The sequence below is a fragment of the Phalangium opilio genome, unplaced genomic scaffold (genome assembly GCF_054372755.1).
Source record: "Phalangium opilio isolate 3A_F unplaced genomic scaffold, DU_Popi_V2 ptg000031l_1, whole genome shotgun sequence".
Lineage (NCBI taxonomy): Eukaryota > Metazoa > Arthropoda > Arachnida > Opiliones > Phalangiidae > Phalangium > Phalangium opilio.
In genome coordinates, this window is record NW_028324158.1 from 2,232,720 (window position 1) to 2,256,455 (window position 23,736).

Consider the following 23,736-nt stretch of genomic DNA (forward strand, 5'->3'; position numbering starts at 1 on the left):
GCAAACGTCTGTTCTGTTCTGATTTCTTCGTTCTAGCTTCAGCGATTTTCAAATTATTCCTCTACGTCAAAAGTTAATCAGCCAATAAAACTGAATAAAAATAGAATAGCCTTTTTTAAATTATTTACCCACATTAGGTAACTACAGAACTTTTTTCTCTTTGACTGCGTCGCAGTGACGTCGCTAGGCCTTTTTGGGGGGGCTATAGCCCCCCCAAATTCCAAACTTAGCCCCCCCCCCAAAAAATAATCCGTAAACCCTACCAAAAAATTGCTGTTAGCAACCTAAAATTCTGTAGCAATATATAAAAAAAATTCAATATCAAACAGTAAAATTTTGAAGGAAAAAAGAGATGGAGACAAGTCAATTGTTTCATCTTCTTTCGAAGGGAGGAATAGTGTGGGCTAAAAGCTTAGCAATACTAAAAATAAACCCAAGATGAGTGAAAATCCTTCATAATCGGTTCCGTAGTCTTTATCAATTAAAGGTTGTATATCTTTAAAATACGAAAAATTTCACGTTGACACAAATTTACGGATAGTTTTATACACATTTTCCAATGAACCCATTATGCAATTTTTTATATTAAGATCGTATAACAACTTTCAAATAGTTTGCCCAGATTTAGCCCCCCCCCCCCAAATTTCAAACCCTAGCGACGCTACTGACTGTTAGGCTTAGCTTTATGTTTTAATTACATTTCAAAAAAATCTGTCGGAAAAAATATCATATTTTCAACTCTGTTGAAACTAGAGATACTACTTACCAACGTTTCGTTATGTCCCTTGGGTTTTCTGGTTCGCCATACTGGGTGAACGCAGCACCCATCATCTCTTTTTTGAATACGTACGCTTTTAATTTTTGTTTAAACTATTAAAAATTTGCAAAAACTATACTTCCTCAAGAGGAGAGCCTTCAATTTAGGTCGAACCGCTTAATATGTTTGAAAATCGCGCGTTCAATCACGTGTTTATAAAAGATCTCTCTTCATGAAAACGAAAAAGTACAAACGAGAACTTGAACCAAGTCTCGCTAAAATCTTGATGTTTTATCGCTGTTTGGAAACTCGCTCTCGCTCACTTGAAAACGGGGCTTTAAGTGTACCACCTTAATCGTGGTTTTTAATAAGATCCTTAACACTAAATAAACTGTAATCAATTTCGTCAGACATTTCTTGAAGCCAACTTCATTTCCCTTGAAAAAATCTTGTTATACTCGGTTTTTTGACTACGGACCAGTCATGAATTGTCAGAATATGTTTGGAATGAATTTGACCAAAGTTATTAACAGCGAAGACCGTTTCTACAAATACAAGTAATAATTCATTTATAACTTGTTGTTAGCACAAAATTCATTGAATACTTTTCAGAACGGCAAATTGCACAAGTGTTCCCATTGTAGTATGCGAGGTAATTCAAAATGAAGACAAATTTAACAATCGATATAATAAGATGTAAAATAATTGTTTATAAGGAACTTTTAACTCAAGAATCATTAATGCTATTATTCAATTTGATGGACGAGTTTTATCTCAAGGTGTTCAATGTAAAGTAAGGACTTAAATTGACTATAGTTAAATTTAAAATATTACATAGTTAAAAAGGAACTTTTAATGATACATTATTCTGATAATACAAATTGAATAATGGTCTAAATATCGAATATTTAGATTGGAATACGTTCCTATTTCTTTTAATGAACTGACTACAAGTGGGAACTCCATACTACAAGTTGAGGTAAATATTTGAAGGAAAACACTGAACTGATTCGAAGAATTTAATGACTCAGTCCAATATTATATCAGTGCGAGCCAATCAAAAAGGGGAACCGTTTTGTCAAGTGCAATCCCCTTTATGAAAGCTGGCTCGCTCTGAAATCTCGATTAAAAACATTAGGGCCTAATTGGTTTTTAGTTAGGTGTGGTTATGTAATCACACCTAGTACTTGCGCTGATGGATGTGGTGTGTGATTGTGAGTTAACCCCGGTTACACGAAAAACAAGCGTGGATAGAAAGTGATTAAGGAAAATCCACTACCACCTTGGAGGTCTTAATATGAAAGAACTGCGAAAGGAAGTACATTAGCGCTATGGTATGATTTAACAGCAGTTTTCCGACTTCGGATGGACGTAAAACAAGTTTGTCGGAGCGCTTTTTAAAAAAAATCCTCTTCGGGCTCTTCGAAGTATTGGGAAAGAACCAATATTGGCATTGTGAAATAATTCATCCCCTTAGATTGCGAAAACCCCCAAATTTCGGTTTAATTTGATTGACAGCTTGGCGAAGCCCATTTGTTGAAAGCGTTTTAAATTAAAATATTTTCTCTTTACTCCGATTTTTGGGGCTAGCACGGGAGGAATAGGGATTGCGGGCAAGGTAGCTATGTGTAAAGGCTGGATCTTTGTTATTTATTTATAGTTGTCGTTGAAAACATCTCCTGATCCTTCAATGTGTATATAAATATCTAGTTGTTATAGGTTTTAATCTAAGTGGTGAGAGGCATACTGGCTTTTACCATTATGATCTGTGAGTGTGTATGTTTGTGGTATGTCTGTCTGTGGAGGCTGGATAAACGAAAAGACCATTTTAGGCTAAATTTTTAGCTAGGGGTAGTAAGACCTTAATGTACTCCAACCTTACCTAGCGAGTTAGAAAACACGAATACTGTAATACATTAGCACATACGAAACTTACAGCCTCCGCACCCCAACCACACCTAGCTAATTCGTAAATGTTTTTACGTGACTTGCTTAAGAATATGTCGAGCATAATGTTTCCCGTGGAACTTTCGGACATTGCGAGGGACGGTTTTTGGTACTATTCACCGGTGTTCTTGACGTCGGAGCTCCTATTAATTACTGGGCCCCCAACTGAAGTTGAAAAATATTCCATGTCCTTCTTGATCCTCGAGAGTTCGGTACGCTATTATTTACCTGAACAGTTTTCACCAAATAAGTGGCCCATAAAAAAGTATTATCCAGGTTTCATACCTGCTTGTATTGTGTATCTTCGCTCTACCACTCCTGGCAAAGCTTTCTGAATTTGTTACCAACACGGGTCAAAAAAGGCGTCAACCGAAATCATCAGTTCGTCAAAAAGTTCGAAATTTTTTGAATTTGTCGTGGGATTTCGTTTGCATATTTTTCTATGAGCGTAAATACTTCTCTATTCTTAACCCTCATGTGCATATCCATCACTAAAGACTAATTTGAAAAAACTAATAATGAATTGTTTCAGCCTTTATTCGAGTTCCGAAATGCATTTCATGGCGGATCATTGTCGGCTCGTGGTTGATAGCAATTTTAATTATATCAATATTTATGGGATCAGCCTTAAAAACGAAACTATACTCAACCGAACACATCTTGATCGACACTCTAGAAAGTTTCAGCAAATACACCAACGCAAAAATTGGATTTATCCCTAGCGATAACGCCGCCAGCTATTTTGAACAATGGGTAAGCTTTTTGGTGTTATAGTAACGTTTTGTGGTAAAATAAGTTATGCATTAGGAAAAGTACATCATGGAAAGTCAACCCAAATTGTCCCTGGCTTGGAGAGCTAAACATATGGCTATATACGACGTCCTAGACGTTGAATACTACCAACACGTATTTTTGGGAAGAAGTGGATTGTTTATACCACAGTTTTACCTGTACAATTTACTATCAATTCTTCTGGCTGAAGAACCTGACATAAGAAAATTAACCTTTTACTTCAATGCAAAGCGTATCAAAAATTTGCTTTTCGTTTTTCCTGTCAGTAATGAATTCAAAAGGTGCGCCGAGTTTATTGAGCAAATTAATCTTGGGTAAGTAATACGTAGCTTCGTGCGCTTCACTTGCTGCAGGGAGGCATAGACATAGAGTCGGAATCATATACACCAACAACGGTAGAAAAGGTGAGTGGGGGAAAACTTCGTTAGAACGTATCACAGGGAAAGCGTCATAAGATAGCTCATAAAATTACAGTACAAACTGATCTGTAGTGAGAGTCTTCATAAAAAAAGCGTCTGTTGGCTGTAGCAGCATCAATGAAATGCTTTGAACACAGTGATGAGATTTAATGTCAACTGTCTTGATAATTTCCCGGTCAATAGCTTTTATTCATATAAAGAACTTTCATAATTTTTTGGTGGTTTTGGAACAGGGAAGAATCATATCCTGAACGCGAGAGTCATTAGACATTTCAGATTTTTACCCGACCTGAACACCATTTTCAGAAGTACGATAAATCTGCATTTTTACTTCTGCCACGATAAAAAAATTATTTTCTATTTTCACTATTTTAAGTAAAATTCTGGAGACTGACCCCTTTATGCCTTAACCTTGAACTAATACGGGACGCTTTTTTCTTATCAAGATTCTCACTAGAGTGAAGTTAAGCGCGATTTGCAGAAAATCTGAAGCCGTTTGCCACATGATAAGTTCTAACGAAGTTATTCTTCCATCATTATTTTATCCCGTTTGAGAGTGTATTTTGAAAGTTTACAGAATAAAAAGCGCGTACAATTCTTCTCCATGTCTACTCCTCCCTGCTTATTGTTACCTTCTCCTTGTCTACTCCTCCCTGCTTAATGTTACCACCTCCTTGTCTACTCCTCCTTGCTTATTGTAACAATCTCCTTGTCTACTCCTCCCTGCTTATTGTTACCACCTCCTTGTCTACTCCTCCCTGCTTATTGTAACTACCTCCTTGTCTACTCTTCCCTGCTTATTGTTACGACCTCCTTTTCTACTCCTCCCTGCTTATTGTTACGTATTTAAAACCAAATAATGTCTCTTTCTAGAATGTACGTAGCCACCGAGACGAAATTGGCGGAATACTTGTTTTTCAAAAACGATTTCTACATTTCGAGAGTAGTCTGGAAAAAGCCAACGAAAACCCTTTCAAAGCTGACCATGAACGAAACATACGGGACATTCATGTTATTTGTCTACGGTGTGGGATTAGCCACAGCCACCTTAGTTTCTGAAGTTATTATCAAATTAACTTGCAGCTGCTACAAAAGACGTTTATTTTAAAAAAGTTTCGATATTATCACCTCTCCGAATGATGTGTATGACGAAGCTGTTCTGTTACTACCTTGTCTATCAGAATGTCTATTTTTACACCCCAGGGGACCGCGGTCACAGTTTACAAATCGGAGCAAACGTGTTCCCGATTTCCGAACTGCTATCACACTTCACAGAGCTTTCTAAAATTGCACTTCACTGCGTTAGCTATTCCACTTGAGTTCCATCCATAGTTTTACTGACCCCTATTCCATCGTCTGTGTAGTCTGTCGTCCATTCCTCATTAGGGTATTGTGTAATAAAAGTTTTACAAATCTTAATGAACAAAACAAAGCAAAAATCATAGGTATGACTATCAAGTATCAAGATTAAACATTTAAACAATTAAGCATAGATTTAAGTATTTGGAGATATCATTCTTACATAATCTAATACACACTTTTGAGAATTACTCTCATTTATTAAAGAATGTAAATTTTCACTCTCAACAGAAAACGCGGGAAAACAATGCCTTCTATAGTATCAGGGATGGATGTAATTTTAGAAGCAGGAATGGAGAACGGTTAGTATTTACTTCAGCCCGACTCACAGAACAGTTTAGAGCACCTCCCTCCAACACGTAACGAAAATTTTAAATTATCTATATTGTCTCACTTATAGTACGTTTTGATGGCGTTGCTGACGGGGACGGCCAAAAATACATTATTCCTTTTTACCTCTGTCGTTATGACCCGACTGTTCTTTCATACCCCCCGTCCCAGGAAGGGGGTCCGGGACTTTGACGTGCGCCCAGATTACTCTGTTCTCCGTTTCTGCTTCTAAAATGACATCTATCCCTGATAATACAAATAAAAACCTCTTGAAAAGAATACAATATACCCACAACAACCTAAATAACACGACATATTTAATTCTAAAAAAATGTATATTTCAGAAAGACCTGACGAAATTCTTTCAAGATTTTAATTAATATATTTTAGACATGTAAAAATTGTTTTATTATTATGATTTTAATTACTATTGTTATTTTTATTAATTATATTTGTTTTAATTATTATTATATCTGAAATACATAAAAACGGCATTCCAGATTTTTACACCTTCATAGCTGTAGGGAATATAATTGATAATCTAGTCTAGCTCTCTTGTTACCATAACCGTCAAACCCCTTGTGATTAAGTCAAACCCTTATTTGTACCAAAAAAAACAGGAGCTACCTTCATTATGGGATTTTTTTCTCTAAAAACAGCATGGAAATTGAAGAAAAAGTTCCTCTCAGCTCCCTCAACCCAAATATAAGTCATTTTATTCTCCGAAAAACGACGGCAAAGTCAAAAAATGATTAAGAATTATGTGAAATTTGCGCCTCCGAGGGGACTCAATTAGAGAAGTGAAGGCAAACGATCTTTATTTGGGAGGGATACTAGCATTCGTGAAGTTTGGCCGTCGGTTGCGCTATGTAAGCTTTTTTCCAAAAAATAGAGAAACGTGGAGGACTTATCGTGGCAATTTGATACCACGAGGAAAAAATATAATGAGATACCCACTTCACTCTCCTCGGTGTAAATCCTGGAACAAAAAAGACCTAACTCAAGTATTAACTAATCAGCGAGTAAGATTTTCGAAATTTTAAGGGTTTCGATAGAACTAGTAATATTTTGAAAGAAGTTGTCTAGAGGGTTGTGAAGTGTTTTTTTAGTTTTTAAATAGAATTTCATGCTTGAAAGTACTTTTGATTTGGTATATGGTATTCGATACTCGTGCATAGAATTCGGAATTATCTATCCATTATCTGCAAATTAGTGAATAATGAATCATTTATATAAACATTTTGTAGATATAATACAGTTTAACATACAACCTCTGTGGGTAGTTTTTGAATACGGATAATGATACTGAATAATTGATAGATAATGACGAGCAGTATACTATTTTGATAGGAACATTTTTCAACATTTCTATTGACACGGAAACTTGACTTTTTACGACATGAGTTGAACTTTGTGACATAGAGGCTAATGTTATTCGGCATTGGTTTGAACAATATGAAAGAAAACTTGAGAAGTAATTTGTACAAACATGGCCTTAAAGTGTAGTAATGAAAAAGAGGGCGGCATAGTTGATTTTAGATGTGAACTCGCCTATCGGCATTCATGTCTCTGAGAACTTTGAACTTTACCTAAACACGTCACGATAGAAAGGTAAAATGTTTTTAAAAAACACGTTTAACTCCGGTCTTTTTGATCTAATGAATATAAATATTTCATTAAAGTTTTGTTACATACGTCTTTTATCAATCTCTGTGCACTTAACTAATCTTTTTATATAATATTGAGTTGATACTATTTTGCACTTAAGATAATCTCATCGTAAATGCTTGTGCCCAGCTAGGTCTCATATTAGGGTAAATTACTAGCGTATGGCCCGAACATTTTGCCAAAAGATACGCATTTCTGCAATCGAGTTTTTTTTTTAAATTAGAAACATAAAAAAGGCCATGAAGAAACAGCAGCTTATTTTTAAAGAGTCTTTCTTTATTTCTTTCAACGCAAACTTTATCTCTTTGTATTATTCTCAGTTTCCTATTTTCTCTTAAATAATAAAGAAATTAGCCGGATGAATAATGATGGCTTGATATGCTTCTATGGGCGAAGATATTAATGCGAGGCCTTTTTTCATTTTAAGGATAGAAACAAAGACGTATTTTTGGCCTCACGTCTCTTTCCCCTTTTAATTTTTTTTTCTTCTGTTTTATGAAAACTTATAACCGTATATTTTGCGCTATTTTAGGTCATTTCTTAAGTGATTGATTATGGTAATTATTTTGTGAGTTAAGTTTTTTCGTACGAGGGATTGTAGGTATTCATCGATCTACGTATGATCGTATATTTCATATTAGGGGTTTTAGAATAATTTTATAATTCTCAAATTAAAATTTAAGTAGGCACAATAAACTTTAAATTTGAGACGCACTGTGCGTTATAAATTGTGCGACACAAAACTAAGTAAAGGAATATGGTAATTTGCAGACTAAAATGGGTCAGAAGTAGATATCAATTAAATTTACTAAATCAAAGTAATAACTTTTAAATCATAATTAATTTAGAAGACTTCGTGACTAAAAATCCCAATTTTCCGTCTTCTCTTTGACGGGAAATATTTAATTTAAATCCAAATTATCCGTGAATTTTTGCCCCCCCCCCACACTCATAAAGTAAAGTTAAGCCTTTGCTAAGCCTAATACTATTGACGCGATAAATTGGGACGAATGACGTTGGAATACGTAATACTTTTAGACCCCACATATGGCTCGTGTACAGCAAACGGTGACTGAAAATGAATGTTCCGAACATAACATGGTTATTTGCAAATATAATAGATAGATAGAAAGTTAGGCGCAAAAATCTCTATTTATCTTCATAGCTACTTAGAGCATCAGGGATTAAATAATCTTATACCTTGATTGTCCGTTACAAAATTGATAAAGAACATGAAGAAGATACCTTGTAACGTTGCCCGGATATGTTAACGTTACCATTCTCTCTACGAGCGCGATTTTAAGTAGCGAATGTAGGAGATGTTAAAAAAGTGACTCTTCGTTTTGAGGGTAGGAATAGAACTGATTTTTATTAGTCATAACAACAGAATCCCCCAAGTCAACCCTGTCATAAAACCATTCGGAGAGTTTCTTCTCATCTCTCCGCCAGGTCATCAACCCATAAATTCAGGTAGATTCGTGGAAACGCCAATTAGTGCCTAATGACATACTAGTCCGGGAGGTCAGGGTCACGAGGACCACCCCAGCTAAGATGACAATAGGACACCCCTAAAGGCATAGAGGGTTGGGGAGTATGGAGACGCGCGGCTTTTAGCGCCTATACGGCGAGTGAAGTAGCCGGCCGTTACAACCTGAACCTCCTTGCAGCGCGGAACTCACTAAAAGTATTACTAATGACTTCAAAGTATACAGTTTTTATTCGTAATTACAAGCAATGGTATACGAAAGCGGACGCGCAAGTTTACAGTACTTTGTTGTTGCTACAGTTTTCAAGGCTTGCACCATTCAAACAACTTCTTTTAGCAAGATTCATGGGTGCAATACCAATAGAAAACTAAGAATTCAATAACGGTAAACCGAAGTAAATTGAAAACATAAAAATAAAAACCCATAATAGAAAACTAGTAATTCATATAATAATAAAAGTATTAAATGATATAGTATGCCGTGGATCATACAAGATATTATATCTAAAAGCTAATGATCACTTTTCTGCGCGATAAGCAACTGGACTTCGGCTTCGTCCTTATTCTTTAAACGAGCTATTTTTGCTTTGTCCTCCGATAACATATTTTTAATTTCTTCGTTTTCAATCGTGTTTAAATCAAGTTGGTCAATCTCGCCAATACCGGCACCTTTATCGAGTAGGAATCGAACAACTTCCAAATGTCCAAAGCGTATAGCCTCCGATAAGGGCGTCCCGCCTAATCTATCCGCGTGTCTAACTTGTGCTCCATTTTCTACGAGGAATTTCACTAAATCTAAATGCCCCTCAGCGGAAGCCTCTAACAAAGGCGTTCTTCCAGAATTGTCCGCGGTTTCAATTTTAGCTCCATTTTCTACTAATAATTTCACCACATTTAAATGTCCAAATCTGGAAGCCGCTAATAACGGTGTTTCTCTGTCATTGTCCGCTCTTTCAATTCTAGCTCCCTTTTCTACTAGGAATTTGACTACATCTAAATTTCCACTTCTGCAAGCCCAGAATAACGATGTTTGTCCAAATGTGTTAGCGGTTTCAATTTTAGCTCCCTTTTCTACTAAGAATTTGACGACATCTAAATTTCCACTTGTGCAAGCCCAGAATAACGGTGTTTCTCCAAATGTGTTAGCCGTTTCAATTTTAGCTCCCTTTTCCACTAAGAATTTAACCACATCTAAATTTCCACTTATGCAAGCCGAAAAAAACGGTGTTAGTCCAAATGTGTTCACCATTTCAATTTTAGCTCCCATTTCTACTAAGAATTTAACCACATCTAAATTTCCATTTACGCAAGCCCAGAATAATGGTGTTAGTCCAAATGTGTTCACTATTTCAATTTTAGCTCCCATTTCTACTAAGAATTTAACCACATCTAAATTTTCCTTTATGCAAGCCCAGAATAACGGTGTTAGTCCAAATGTGTTCACCATTTCAATTTTAGCTCCCATTTCTACTAAGAATTTAACCACATCTAAATTTCCACTTTTGCAAGCCGCAAATAATGGTGTTTCTCCCCGTTTGTCCGCCACTTCAATTCTGGCTCCCTTTTCTACTAAGAATTTCACCACATCTAAATGTCCATTACTGGAAGCTATAAATAACGGTGTTGTTCCGTCATTGTCCGCCGTTTCAATTTCAGCTCCGTTTTCTAATAGGAATTTGACGACATCGAAATGTCCGCCTTCTGAAGCCGCGAATAATGGCGTTTGTCCATCATTGTCGGCTGCTTCAACTTTCGCTCCTTTTTCCAGCAACAATTTGACCAAGTCCAAATACCCTTTCCGCGAACTCAGGAATAGAGGAGTAAGTCCATCTTTGTCGCTCTTGTTGACGTCTTCCCCATTGGACAATAAGACATTTATCGAATCTTGGAAGCCACTAGAGAAGGTGTCGTTTATAATTGACAACCATACTATTATCCACAAAGCCTTCATTATATCTAAAGGCAGCCTTTCTTTGCAAAGTGGCGCACTTCGGATGTCAATGCCTGCATTAGAATTGCAAAACCATGCGTTATTTAATAATTCCCATAATGCTAGTAAGGTTAAAAATGCACATGACTCCATCAGAGGAACGAACTTTGCAGTTCTATCAAGGCGCGAAAACTGACATATTTTCGTTAGCTAATTAAGGAGTGTTACGTTATAGATAATAATGAATGGAAAAGGTGTTTTTCTACTTTGCTACAATAGAAATCCTTGGCCTTTGAATACCCGTAGCTAAATCTGATAAGAAAGAAAGAAAGAGAATTTCGAAAAAAAATGTTTGGGCAAAAGTTTAAATTTGCTTTTTCTTTTAACTTTCTAAGCTCACTCGACAATTTTGGTCTTTTTGGCTTTTTCCCGAATCGAATCCAAGACTAATGTAATTGTTAATATGGCCTGATATCAACCGGTTAACTTTAGAACTATTGTGATGGGAGCGATTACAAGGGACTCTCCGTGATCGACGCGTCGTTTGCGGGGGAACAGAGGGCTATCGCCGTAAGCACCTTCATTAAGCAACTGATTTAAAGACAGCGAATGTTAATTTTTCGCCTTTACAAAGCTATATTAGCTGTTACGGGCGACTTCGATCGCGTGGAATTAGTTTTATTTTTAACATTTCATCGGATATTTTAGTTCTTACCTTTATATCTAAACTACGAAACGGTTCCCAGCTGCTTGAAACAAGACTTGTCTCTTTAATTCCAGCGGTGTTTGTGTCAAATTTGTTCGCGATTAACTATATATGTTACGTTTATATCAGATAACGGATAAAGCGAGCGTCACTGAGACGTTCAACGTGGCAATCATAGCTTAATTTTAAAGGAAAAACGCATAGTTGGAATTTTTGTTCTTTCATTCCAAAGAGCGTATGGTTTAAATCGGTGCTGTGCATTCGTCTACAAAATTAAAAAATAACGTTTGTATGCTTCTTTACGAGTTATAAAAATTTTGTTTCTTAGAAAAAGTCAACATGAAGCAAATATTTGAAAGGGGGTTGGACCAAAGACTATTAAGTGTTTAGTGTCTATATATAGATAGGAAACTTCCCGGTTTCTACTCCCTTTAAAATCCCGGGAAACGCTGGGTAGCTTAGCTAATATCAAAGACGATACCAACAATTAAATGAATTCGAGGTTGTTACGTAAAATTATATGGGATGAAGTAAATATTACAACCAGAGGGGTATCGTCCAGGTGTCTTCTTCGCGGTCAGCTTGTACCACGTGACGGGTCCCCCAGCTTAGCTTCACTACCACACTATTTGGTATCTTCTTTAACATTGTTAATGAATATTCATTACTTATTTTGATCTTTCATTTTGAAAAAACGAAAATTAAACGATGAATTTTTCCTTTAATTGATAAGATACGATGAACTGAAAACTTTATTCTAGGAAATATTTATTATATCGAAAGAGTTGCGCAAATCATTAAAAATTTCCAAGGATTGAAACGAGAGACGTTTCTATGGGAATAGGACCGGTCTCAATCGAACTGAAAACGGAGTATGACCTATGCAAAGTTGCACGCATTCATTATGAAACCAGGGATACTAGTTGATTTAAGAGGGATTCGAAGGGTGAGGGAAACTGAGGAAGCGTCAATCGTCGTGTCATGCGCACTAGGGTGTACCTTATTTCTTAGTTTTTAGTACTATTCAAGGAGACGGATTTTCCATTAGCCGTCAATCGAGTGGAAGCTAGGAGGCGCAGCATTATCGGTACGTCCTTAACGTGATTAGCGTATATTCCCCTTTTAACCCTAACCCCTATCGGCAATCTGCAGAGTCAAGAATAAAGGCAAGGAAGAAAACAAACTTAACCCTACATTGAACTTGAAAGAAAAGAAATTTGGTTCACACCAGTTATAGATTTCACAAACATATTGGTAAAAATTCATCCACAAGCAGCGCAGAACCTTTAAGCATGGTAATTCGGAATAGACAATTTCGATATAACTGAGAAAAAAAAGACGGCCCAAGGGCTCGTAATAGTAGCCACATCGTACGAGTGAGTAGCCCCTCTATACCCTACCCTAATGAGTGGATAACCCCTCATACCTTACCCTAATGAGTGAATAGCGCTATCTTTTCAATGCTTAAATGATTTACCGTGCATAAAAATAGAGTTAATAGCCCCTCGATGCCCTACTCTAAACGGTGATAAAATTATAACCGTATAAATTTACTTATGCTGTAATTCTAATATTCCAGCGAATCGAAGAACAGATAGTTTTAGTGATAATCCCCTGGATGAGTTTACGACATAGACTTATGCCGATGCACACTTATCGCATCTTATAAATTTCCAACAAGGACTTATGCCCAGAAACCTTTGAAAGAGAAAGTTTAGTTATAGTGATTACCCATTTTAGTGATTATCCCCTCGAATTACCTTTAGCAATGCTAAAATGATCAAACGCATAACGCTCATTTAACACTATGTTAGCTCTATCTAAACCCACATTTGAATTAACCGCAAAACGTTCCAATCAAACATAACATAGATGGCGATAGCTACCGAACGAGAACGAAACACAAGAGGAGCGCGGTAGGAAACGGGGAAAATCGTTATCTATTTAATTAGCACATAAATAAAAAGGAAATAAATATAAAAACCCCAAACATACAAATTCTTAAGTATCCGACCCCACAGATAAAAATTCAAAAGTATCCGACCCCACAGATTAAGAGGTACCCCACCCCACATCACCCTGACATTTTAGAGATAAAAATAAATGATAAAAAACTCGTGGTTTCTATCAAGTCTCTATGGCTCAGTGGTAGAACGTCTGTCTACTGCGTGTGCGACCCGGGTTCGATTCCCGGCTGCGATCTGAAAATACTTTAATTAAAATTAAATCTCTAACCGAGCCCAGTATTGGTGGGTTGTGGTAATATGAAGTTCATTTTAAGCTAAATAATAACGATAACGAAAGCGAAAACACCGGCCACTACTACTACTACGGCTCGGGTCAAACTAAGAGCCTCATCGTATACTACGATATGGCTAAAAAGACCTTAAACCTTTTTAATAGCCAAGAACAACCGAAAATGAATTTAAACGAAATAAAAAATCTAAATTACAATTTGGTTCTTGTTTTATCGGAAATGTTTGTTATATAAAGAAATGTATGTTTGTATGTTTGTCGCGAACATCTGTAATCTGTACTAATCATCCGATTACTATTAATTTTTGGTGAGTTGTTGTGTGCTCGTCCACGAAGGTTTTAGAAGTGATTTGGTTGATTTACTCGAAGATGGGCTCATTAATACCTAGCCATTAAGTCTGTAACATCCACTTCTTGTCTGTAACGATCGCTCCGTTCCAGCCCCTAACATTTTAGCTTTATGGTTGATCCCCAACTAATCATATAGTTTTATTAAATTTGAAAGTGTAAAAGATCATTTAGTGTATAGTATTAACATAGGAAGAAAACTCTTGAACCCGGTAAAACAGAACAACGGGAAGCAAGACTGAAACCGCTCAGGTACGCTTCCATTAAATTCCATTTAGGATAGAGGCGTAGCAACGTGATAAAGCTAGTTGCTAGTAAATCAAGTTAAATATTGGATATATAATTAAACAAGAGGTTCCAAGTGGAAACCCTTACAATTTTGTCGCGCTTTCTAATGTATTTTAGCAATGTATAATGAACTCCATATTGATATAATAGCAAAGGATAATTATTACAAAAACTATATTTTGGCACTGTATAATTAATGCCTTACTTATATACAGTAACATTGCTAATTAATATTGAAATCGTATAAAGAATATCTCCTCAACAAAAGCCGAGATACAACAAACCCCAAAAAATCCTTATTTCTCAGCCTGTTCTCATGCGGCTCTGTCGAGTCGACACAGGCCAGATGACCAGTTTATAAAAAATCCTTATTTCTCAGCCTATTACGGCTACAATGACAGGGAGCCGAAAATAAAGAGGTCACACAAAAGACACGTGTCCTTGGAATGACCCATATTAGTTTAAAACACGTTTCCGCACAATTTAAATGAGATCATAGTGTTTAGCAGACGGCATAATGAATTTTATACTTTTTAGGACGGTCTGAGACAAGGACTAGGCAATATCCCCGTCGGCGTTACAGCGTCACTTTCGGCGAAAATGAGCCAAATAACGATGAAACCGAATTAAAAAATTAAACACCGTTAGCGGAATGCAGTGAGCAACAAAAAATGTCGAGTCCGCACGTTTAATTACCGAAATTCAAAGAATAACAGCGAAAACATGAGAGCGGAGGTATTTTTAGTAAGGTCTCAAACACAGTTATAGAAAAGCCCCGTCATGAGTCCCGAGGAACAAACAATACGAGCTTTTCCAAGACCTATGACAAAACGCTGCCAGTAGGTAAAACCAAAAGACGGCGATAACACGAAAAATAGTTTAAATCACTGAAAATTAAGTTTGATTACCGTTAAAGGAAGGCTTTAGAAATCGTTATGTGCAAAAATCAAACGAAGCCAACTCGATCACGCGCTCAGCAAAAAAATCCTTATTTCTCAGCCTGTTACGGCTACAATGCGGCTCTGGAGCAATGAGATAGATCTCTATGAGATAGATAGAGTTACAATTCAAATACTCGCGTATGCGTATTTTATTTAACACGTTTAAAAACTATCTTGACAGCTTGTTACCCAGATTATAGCAGCAGACGTTAATAAAAAAGTTCTTAGGGTGGCGCCACCCGTATTTGATAAAGATTCATGCTCGATAAAAGGTGTATTGCGAAACGTCGATCTCGAGATCTCACGTTGTGACTCTAGGTTTCATATATATATTCTATCTCATTGCTCTGGAGTAGTTTAAAGAGAGCGAAGGCGAGACGACGACGAAGGCGAGACGACGACGAAGGCGGAGCTGACGACGAAGGCGGAGCTAATCTTCCGTTTTATGTCTCCGTAATATTTTTTCTCCATCATAGATGGCGACAAAATAAAAAATCAAACTTGCATTACTTCATAGTTTGTTTCCTTTCAGAGTAATTAGATGTTCACTTTTATAAATCTATATTAATTCGCTACATGGTAATTAATGACTTTAAATTCAATTTCGATTGGAGGCGTACCAATGTGCCCGGATAGAGCTAGTTACTAATAAATCAATTTACATTTTACATATTAGATATATATTTTTTTCTAATAAATGAAACTTAAATAACTTCATTGTTTGTATCCATTCAGAATATTTAGATGTTCACTTTAATATGAATATTTTTCCGCTACATGATAACATAGAATTCAAAGGATAAAAGTCTTCAAAAAATGACTTAATTGAAAAGCAATTTGGGTTTGATTTCTTCCGGTTCCACAGTAATATCACTGTAAATTAGTTTTGATAAGGTTTGGTTAACATACTCGAAGCTACATGCGATTGAAAGGGTTTAGGCCCAATGGAAGTAAAGTGCATTAGTTCCGTACCATATCAATGAAATATGAAGCTATCATTTTGCAAGAAAAACAGTGTTGTGCCTCTGTTATTCATATAATCCAGACGTTCTTAATACTTCGGATTCAATTCAAGAAACGTCCAAACAAAAAACGGCACCATAATTTCAATTTTGCAATGAATTTTTTAATGTGTTATGTAAACCGTAATTGTTAAAATTCCACTACTTTGAAGGTCAAAATGCAAACTACTTTTTATGTGTACAGTCAGAAGTGAGATGAGACTAGAAGTGAAGGGCTCTAGCATTGATAGTACATCCTGGCACTAGTGAACAAATTTGAGGATTTTATGCCGCTTCCGACGCGCTAAAACTAGAGAGAAAAAAATTGGTCGAGTTCCAAAAACATTTCCTACCCCCTTCCCCTCAACCTAAAGCCGCGGAACACGAACGCGGGTGCTGGAATCTAGTTCGGCCGTCTACCGCCACGAGCGTCTCACGTTTTGGAGGGGAAATTCTGAAACCGCCACTAGAGGGCCAACCGATGGTGTGTTATCAAGAATATTCACTTTCGCCGAGTGAAGAATTTGGTTAGCTCAGTACTTCTGGTCTCATCTCACTTCTGGTACCGTACATCGAAGGTTTGTTTGGAAAACTCGTAATTAAGCGCAATTTTCATATTTAAGAATATATTTTCAAAGATAATGGTAGCAATTCGGAAGTTGCTACTGAACCGTCTAGCAAAAATGAAGCGGTATTTATTTCGTCCCCAAATAATTTATCATTTCTGTATGTATGAGGAAGTACTAGGATAGAAATTGTTCTCTCCCATGCCACTTCTATGGTATTTTCCCTTCCGCTTTTGGCTTTTCACGAAGAAATAACTTCTCTTATGGCGTGCTGTTAGTTCATATTTTCCTGTCGGCTCGGTTCTGGTTGAAATTCTACACATTTTGTTGCTCCGACTACGTACAATATGGGGCTCGAAATGCTAGAGTTTCCAAGGGCTATGAACATCGTTATGCGCCTACCTACTCACGAAAGGTCAGTTGAGTGAAATTACGACGTAAGTTCAGTTTACTGAGGTGTGCTTTTTTATCGGCAATATTTTTATTCACCAAATAGCATAATGGTAACTTAAGTAATTATATTATATTCTAGAGCTCTGTTACCTCTATGTGTAATTTTAACCAACTTATGGTATATAAAAATCATTAACCGTTAAGATTTGTAAAAAAAAATATCATTAAGCTTATAGCTAATATAAGGGAAAGGAATGTTTCTTATTTTGGTTAATTGTAAAGTTGTCATTTGTACATGTAAAATAAAATAAAAGGGCAAGGGTCACAATGGAAATTTTTACTAGATGTATCAAAATATGATTTATCTGTGAAAAATAATTAGAAAAGATTTACTTTCCATGGACGCATCCGTTATTTGTCAAAACTAATTTAATCAATCGATTTTATTAAATGAAAAGTTCAGGTAACAAAACATTATACCTCTAAAGAACAGCCTTGTCCTAAATATAAATGTTATAAATATAAAAGGAAAAATTATCTCTTAAAACAAAATAATTAGCATTTGATTAGTCTTAAAAACGTGAACTTCTGCGCCGCCAAGCCCGCCATTGGTTTAGTGGCGTCTGCTAGATCGAACTACTTACCCCAATTTGATTGGTTCAATTCTCACATGCTGAGAGAGGTAAGGTGTAATGGCGGCGCAGTAGCCCTCGTTTTTAAGACTGACTAAATTATTTTATAAGATATTTTTTTTAATGGTTTTCCTTTTATTTTTAGAAAAAGGTCGTTCTGTTAAGGTTTAATGTTATGTTAGTTGAACGTTTCCTTTGAAGACGCTCAAATGGGCCAAAGTTTGAATTTTTCGCAAATGGTTTATCCTATTTTAGACTACTATAAACAAAGAAGTTTGCCCCTTATTAATTTCGTAAAACACCTGAAAATCATCGCAAATGTTAGCTATCTGAAAAGACAGATCCATGGGTGCAGTAAAATACTTGTAATACAATAGCACGTCATGAAAAAAGGTCAAAAATTTCACCCATTGTAAAAACTTTGATGAAGTTTCAAAATACACATAAGAATTTTATAAGCCGAACAATTAATATTCTTCCCCGATTTTTTCTGTGTTTTTTTTAAGCCTAACATTCGAAATAGAATTTAATGTCTTTTTAAGCAAAACTTAACGGTAAATAATGTTTTTAAGTTACTGTTAACATATTTTTTTGTGTTTCATGTACGAAGCGCGCAACAATTTTACGGAGTTCTATAGTTACAACTTTATTGCATAGAGATGTGTCGGGAACATACCGTTAGAAGCGACTATTCGTAACAACCTGCCATTTTGGCGAAGTCATCTTTCATAATCAGAACTGTGCATCCTTATAATCTGGTGGATAGCTCGAGATAGATTGAGTGGGCTACTGTACCAACGACGATCGTTTGTAATGAAGGAGGTTTGATCCGTTTCGTCCAGACGAACGCCTTCTATGGATATTTCTTTATTGGGATGAAACTAGTTTCCGCTGCACCTCTTCATCGTCTATTGGCTTTCTACCAAATATTCTCGAACAGAGTCTTGCCACATCTTCGACCGCTCGATCAAATATATATAAATAGAGAGGTTTGTCTACACTACTCTATCTGTTTATCAAAATTCCGACATATGTTTCTGGTTTGATAAATTATAAATTATTGTAGAGTTCAATACTTCTAACGAAATAAATAATTGTTAATTCAGTTCGGTTATTGGGAATTTATCTTACTACGCCTTTTTTTCAACTAAGAGCAATTTCTGAATGAGGGTTAATTAATTTTTGTTGTTATTTGTTATTCAAAACACTAACTAAAACCAACGATATTTAATGCACTTGGATGATTTCAAATTGAATTACGCCAGATAGTTCCGCGTTGAAAACTATGGTATACGTTACATGTAACAATAGATGAAAAATTGAACAATAAAAGAGAACTGTCTGCCTCTGTATCTTTTAATTATAAATATTGTATTTTAGGCCTATATTTAACAGCTTTCAAAAGTTTTATCTACCAGCTTGTAAATATTGCAGTAAATATGTGGAATAAAGTTATGGTATAAAAATTATAAATAAATATATACTTAAGTATATGTTCCTTCATATTATCAAAATCATCTCGTATTTACGAGATTAATACTTTAATCAAAATGGCAACGTAATATTGAGAGTTACATTCAGACTATTAAAACAAACGCATAAATTTATTTTTAATAACTTTTGGCATGTGTTTTTAATTCCTAATTATCTTGTTATTTACATTATTACCAGTGGTTTCTAAAACACATTGATTCAAGAAGAAAATTGGAGCATTGCTATAGCCTGTGGTATCATCCCGCTTCCTTCTATTTTGGACCCACCCACAAAATATGCATAGAACGATGGCATCCTTCTCTCTATTTTTGTGGTTAACTAATTTCATACGAAAATTGGGTAAGCGGTAGAAACCCAAAGCGATCAGCAATGCGATATAACGCTCAATTTCCTTGCATCAATTTTCAAACTGTCTATTCTAGGCCGACTTCCAGCGAAAAGGGTTCTAGTGAACTGAAAATTGAGCGTCGAGACTAAAATAATGCAGTTACCGTGCCACTGGGGTAAGAGTTGGAACGGTTCTATCTAAATGAAAGCCGTAAAATGTGGCTTCGGCGAACTAAAGATGCACAATAGAGAATTTCCATCAGAGGAAAGCAAAAACTCGGAAGGAAAAAAGTAAAAGGATTCTATTGTTCATCTTCAGATCGCTAGAACAATTCCAACTTTATTTTCCCCCGTGGTGATTCGAAATCGGCACGGTCGCTCTATTGTTAGTCTCGACGCTCGGTTTTAAGTTTGCTATAACCCTTTTCGCTGGAAGTCGGCCTTTAAGATTATATTTAACTCACACTGGAGTTCTTTAAAGAGAGTTGCTTAACTATGTGGTTCTTCTTGCCATGAATTAAAATATATACCTTTCTTTCTACCGTTTCCATCCATAAGTATGTTGGAATAAGGCCGGTAGATGGCGAAAGGCGAGTTGTGAAAGTATAAGCCACTCTCTTCAATACCAACAAAGTAGTCGATTCCTCGTACAACTTTCTTCTTACATTAATCTGTTTCTGGTGGCATGCATAAAATTCGAAAATAATACTTATTTTTGATTCACTAACATCAACATTATAACTCATGGTTATTACAGTTAAGTATGCTCTTTTGTACAAGAAACAAAAGCTTTACTATACTGAGAATTGACATATAATTCCGGTATCTCAAATCTTTATATAATACGGACTTTATATTGTTGATTATAAAATCGAAGAATCAACAACTGTTGTACAAACCCTAGAACATGTTAGAGTTACTGTAACATCGATCGCTGTTGTTAAGTTCAAGTTTCTTATTTTCGATATAACGTTATATAAAAACCATTCACCCCATAGTCGCTTTCGATTTAGCAATGGTTTTCACTTTCATACGTTTTATAAACGGAGCGTTCGATCAGGTATGGAGAACTGCCCCTAAACTGACCAAAAACCTAACAATACACATCCAAAAAAAAGGGCAAAAACGCATTTGAGCCCGCATAGAAAAAATCATAGGGATGGTTGCCATAATAAAAATAAAATACAGAAAAAAATAGGCAACACTTCCAGTAAATGATAATTATATAGTTCGGGAGTATAACACTCTCCCGCGAAGTGTCCGGACGAAAAGGCTTGAGGGAACAAGGGACTTGTCGGTGGGTGGACCCCTTATCCCGTGTTCGCCTAAACAAATTTCTAATAATTCCTTGATTAACTAGATAATAAAATACTTCAACTTCAGTGGATTACATCCGATCAAGGCCTCTAATAACTATATTTGAAAAAACGTTTTCAGAATTTTCACACTTCATTTTATTATACAAAACAGAATTTCTAGGTTTTAATTATACAAAACAGAATTTCTATGATTTAAATATAGAAAACAGAATTTCTGTGATTTAATTATAGAAAACAGAATTTCTATGATTTAATTATACAAAACAGAATTGCTATGATAAGTACATATATCAAATACAGAAATAAGTAATTTGAGGCGACATTATTTAAACATTAAATTCGAGACTTATTCTAATGAATATAACCGCCACCGGGTATAAAAGAAACTGATAATACAGGGCGTTCCAAAGAAGGGTGGTAGGACCGAATTACATGACCGATTTTGAGTACAAAATGCTCTATGACATTTTGCCCTAAAGGCAACCGTTTTCAAATTGCGATTAGTGTTTTATAGATGACCCCTTAAATTAATTAGCATTATCTTTCAAGTTCTTGCTTCATTTTAAGGGGTCATTCCTAAAATACTTCAATCATAATTTATTTACGCTGGTCGTTGGGGCATAACGTTATAGATAATTTTCTATTCAAAATCGCTCAAACAATCAATTTCGCTCCTACCATCTTTTTTGGAGCACTCCGTATATTAGACAGATCGGAGCAGACACTTTTAAGCTTTTATTATCTTTAATAATATAATTATTGGAAAAACAGTACTACTTTCACAACTAAGAATAGAAATAATTTTGCCATAAGTAGTAATAATTAAACGCAATTATATTGCAGGTATTAAAATAATTACAACGATTATAGTAAATAGGATTTTTTGCTCTATACTAATATATTATACTATTTTCAAGTAATGAGGAAACTGCACGTATATATATTAATAATGCAAATCAGACATAATAGTAACTGCAATCAAAAGTTATTATTTTCTAATGAAATAAAAACAACCATTTTTTAATTTGAATGAGTTAGTAACACCACAATTTCAATTTTTGTTTTATTTTTATGGGACCTATCTTTTGAAAAAACCCATGTCGTTTGGTGTCCTGATACTCTAATAATTAATTGAATTCCATGTTAAAGTTTAGATGGAAGGGCCCAAACATTTGAAATAGCCAATGAGACAACTTGCTAGACGGTCTGGGGTTTTTTGGTTAACCCTTGGCTTACCAATCGAAGCGTGCGAGATTCTAAAACTATGCTAATTCGCTACTATTCCTTTAATTACTACATTTTACGGTCCCTTCATAGTATGAAACCGACTGATGTAATAGGCTCGATTAAGTTTCACGGGGTGGTTGTTAGCCTATCAGGGCACCTTACTTCAGACACTTTCTTATGCTTCAAAGCAAATTTATGACAACGTCAGTAGTTCACAAATCTTCATTTTGAAGTTTCAGTTATTTTTTTTCTTAAGTCGGTGATTTCCTGACAATTTATTACCAATTAAGTTTAATTTACGATATCTAGTAGCTCTCTCGTGAACTCTCTTTTAACGACTGGTAATTTGGCTCCCAAGCTACTAAAATAGGATAAAGAAGACTAATACACCTAAGCTGCAAACATTTCCCTCTGATGAAGTTTTACAATTTCTAATTGTAGATAGTAGATTTACATTGCAACTCGAAGAAAAAAATGTATTTCTTTAATTTCTGGTTGAATAACAGTATACAACTAAAATTCCATATATGAAGTATATATTGGAAGCACTTCCATAACCAGAACACAGGACTGCTTTAAGAATACGAACAACAAATGTTTCATTGCTCGCAGCTAACGGATTGATGTCTAATGTTTTTGTTTTAAATATTTCCAGAAGTGAGATGAGACTAGAAGTGAAGGGCTCTACCATTGGTAATAGATCCTGGCATTAGTGAACAAATTTGAGGATTTTACGCCGCTTCAATCGCGCCTACGCTAGAGAGAAAAAAATTGGTCGAGTTCCAAAAACATTTCCTACCCCCTTCCTCTCAACCTAAAGCGGCGAAACACGGACGCGGGTGCTTGAATCTAGTTCGGCCGTCTACCACCACGAGCGTCTCATGTTTTGGAGGGGAAATTCTGGCCAACCGTTGGTGTGTTATCAAGAATATTCACTTTCGCCGAGTGAAGAATTTGGTTAGCTCAGTACTTCTAGTCTCATCTCACTTCTGATATTACGCTTGACGCTAGAAATGCAGCGATTTCGTTTTAATGTCCGAGTTATAACCATATTGTCGTCAAATTATCATAGTTTGGAACTTTCGACTAAATGTGTTTCATGTGTATGCTTATTGTTTACCGTAATGAACGTATGCGATGCAGAGAAACTGAAGTTAGACAGAGAACTCATAATTCGATGTAAATAAAAATAAATTCGAAAAATGTTATTTTTTTTTTTATCTTGAATTTTTCCACGCATTTGAGGGAAATCATATCGGCAAGGCATGGCCCAAAATTGGGTTAAGAAGTCAAGCTAAATAAAAGCGTGTAAAAAGTTAGCTCATAGTATGCATCCACTCGATTTATTCTTATTTTCAAAACACGAACGCATACGTTGCAATTCAAACCACGCAAGAAATTTATAAAGTTAAATGCCCATTTTATTTAGCATTGAAATGTATTTTACCCAAAAATTATTTGATGCTAATTTTTAATCCTTTATCCATGTCACCAACCGAATTAAAATAAACTTCATGTAAATGGTAGTTAACACTAATTAAAACTGGAAA

At 35.6% G+C, this 23,736-nt stretch overlaps 2 protein-coding genes across 2 annotated transcripts; one reads left to right on the forward strand and one right to left on the reverse strand.

Moving 5' to 3' along the window:
- The first annotated feature begins 3,319 nt into the window (after positions 1-3,319).
- Positions 3,320-5,023, forward strand: LOC149687483 (uncharacterized). The gene is made up of 3 exons (XM_089870456.1): positions 3,320-3,457; positions 3,512-3,810; positions 4,789-5,023. The coding sequence occupies exons 1-3, from the start codon at positions 3,320-3,322 to the stop codon at positions 5,021-5,023; spliced, it is 672 nt and encodes a 223-aa protein (XP_089726582.1).
- Positions 5,024-9,197: 4,174 nt separating this feature from the next.
- On the reverse strand, positions 9,198-10,086 carry LOC149687484 (uncharacterized). Its single transcript, XM_089870795.1, has one exon. It carries the CDS (start codon positions 10,023-10,025, stop codon positions 9,270-9,272), a length of 756 nt encoding a protein of 251 aa, XP_089726921.1. The 5' UTR covers positions 10,026-10,086; the 3' UTR covers positions 9,198-9,269.
- Positions 10,087-23,736: the final 13,650 nt, after the last annotated feature.

Coding starts and splice junctions, on each gene's coding strand:
- LOC149687483 (XM_089870456.1), top strand. CDS start 3,320: ATGGGATCAGCCTTAAAAACGAAACTATACTCAACCGAACACATCTTG. Junction 3,458..3,511: donor CCAGCTATTTTGAACAATGG/GTAAGCTTTTTG, acceptor GTTATGCATTAG/GAAAAGTACATCATGGAAAG. Junction 3,811..4,788: donor ATTGAGCAAATTAATCTTGG/GTAAGTAATACG, acceptor GTCTCTTTCTAG/AATGTACGTAGCCACCGAGA.
- LOC149687484 (XM_089870795.1), bottom strand. CDS start 10,025: ATGGGAGCTAAAATTGAAATGGTGAACACATTTGGACTAACACCGTTT.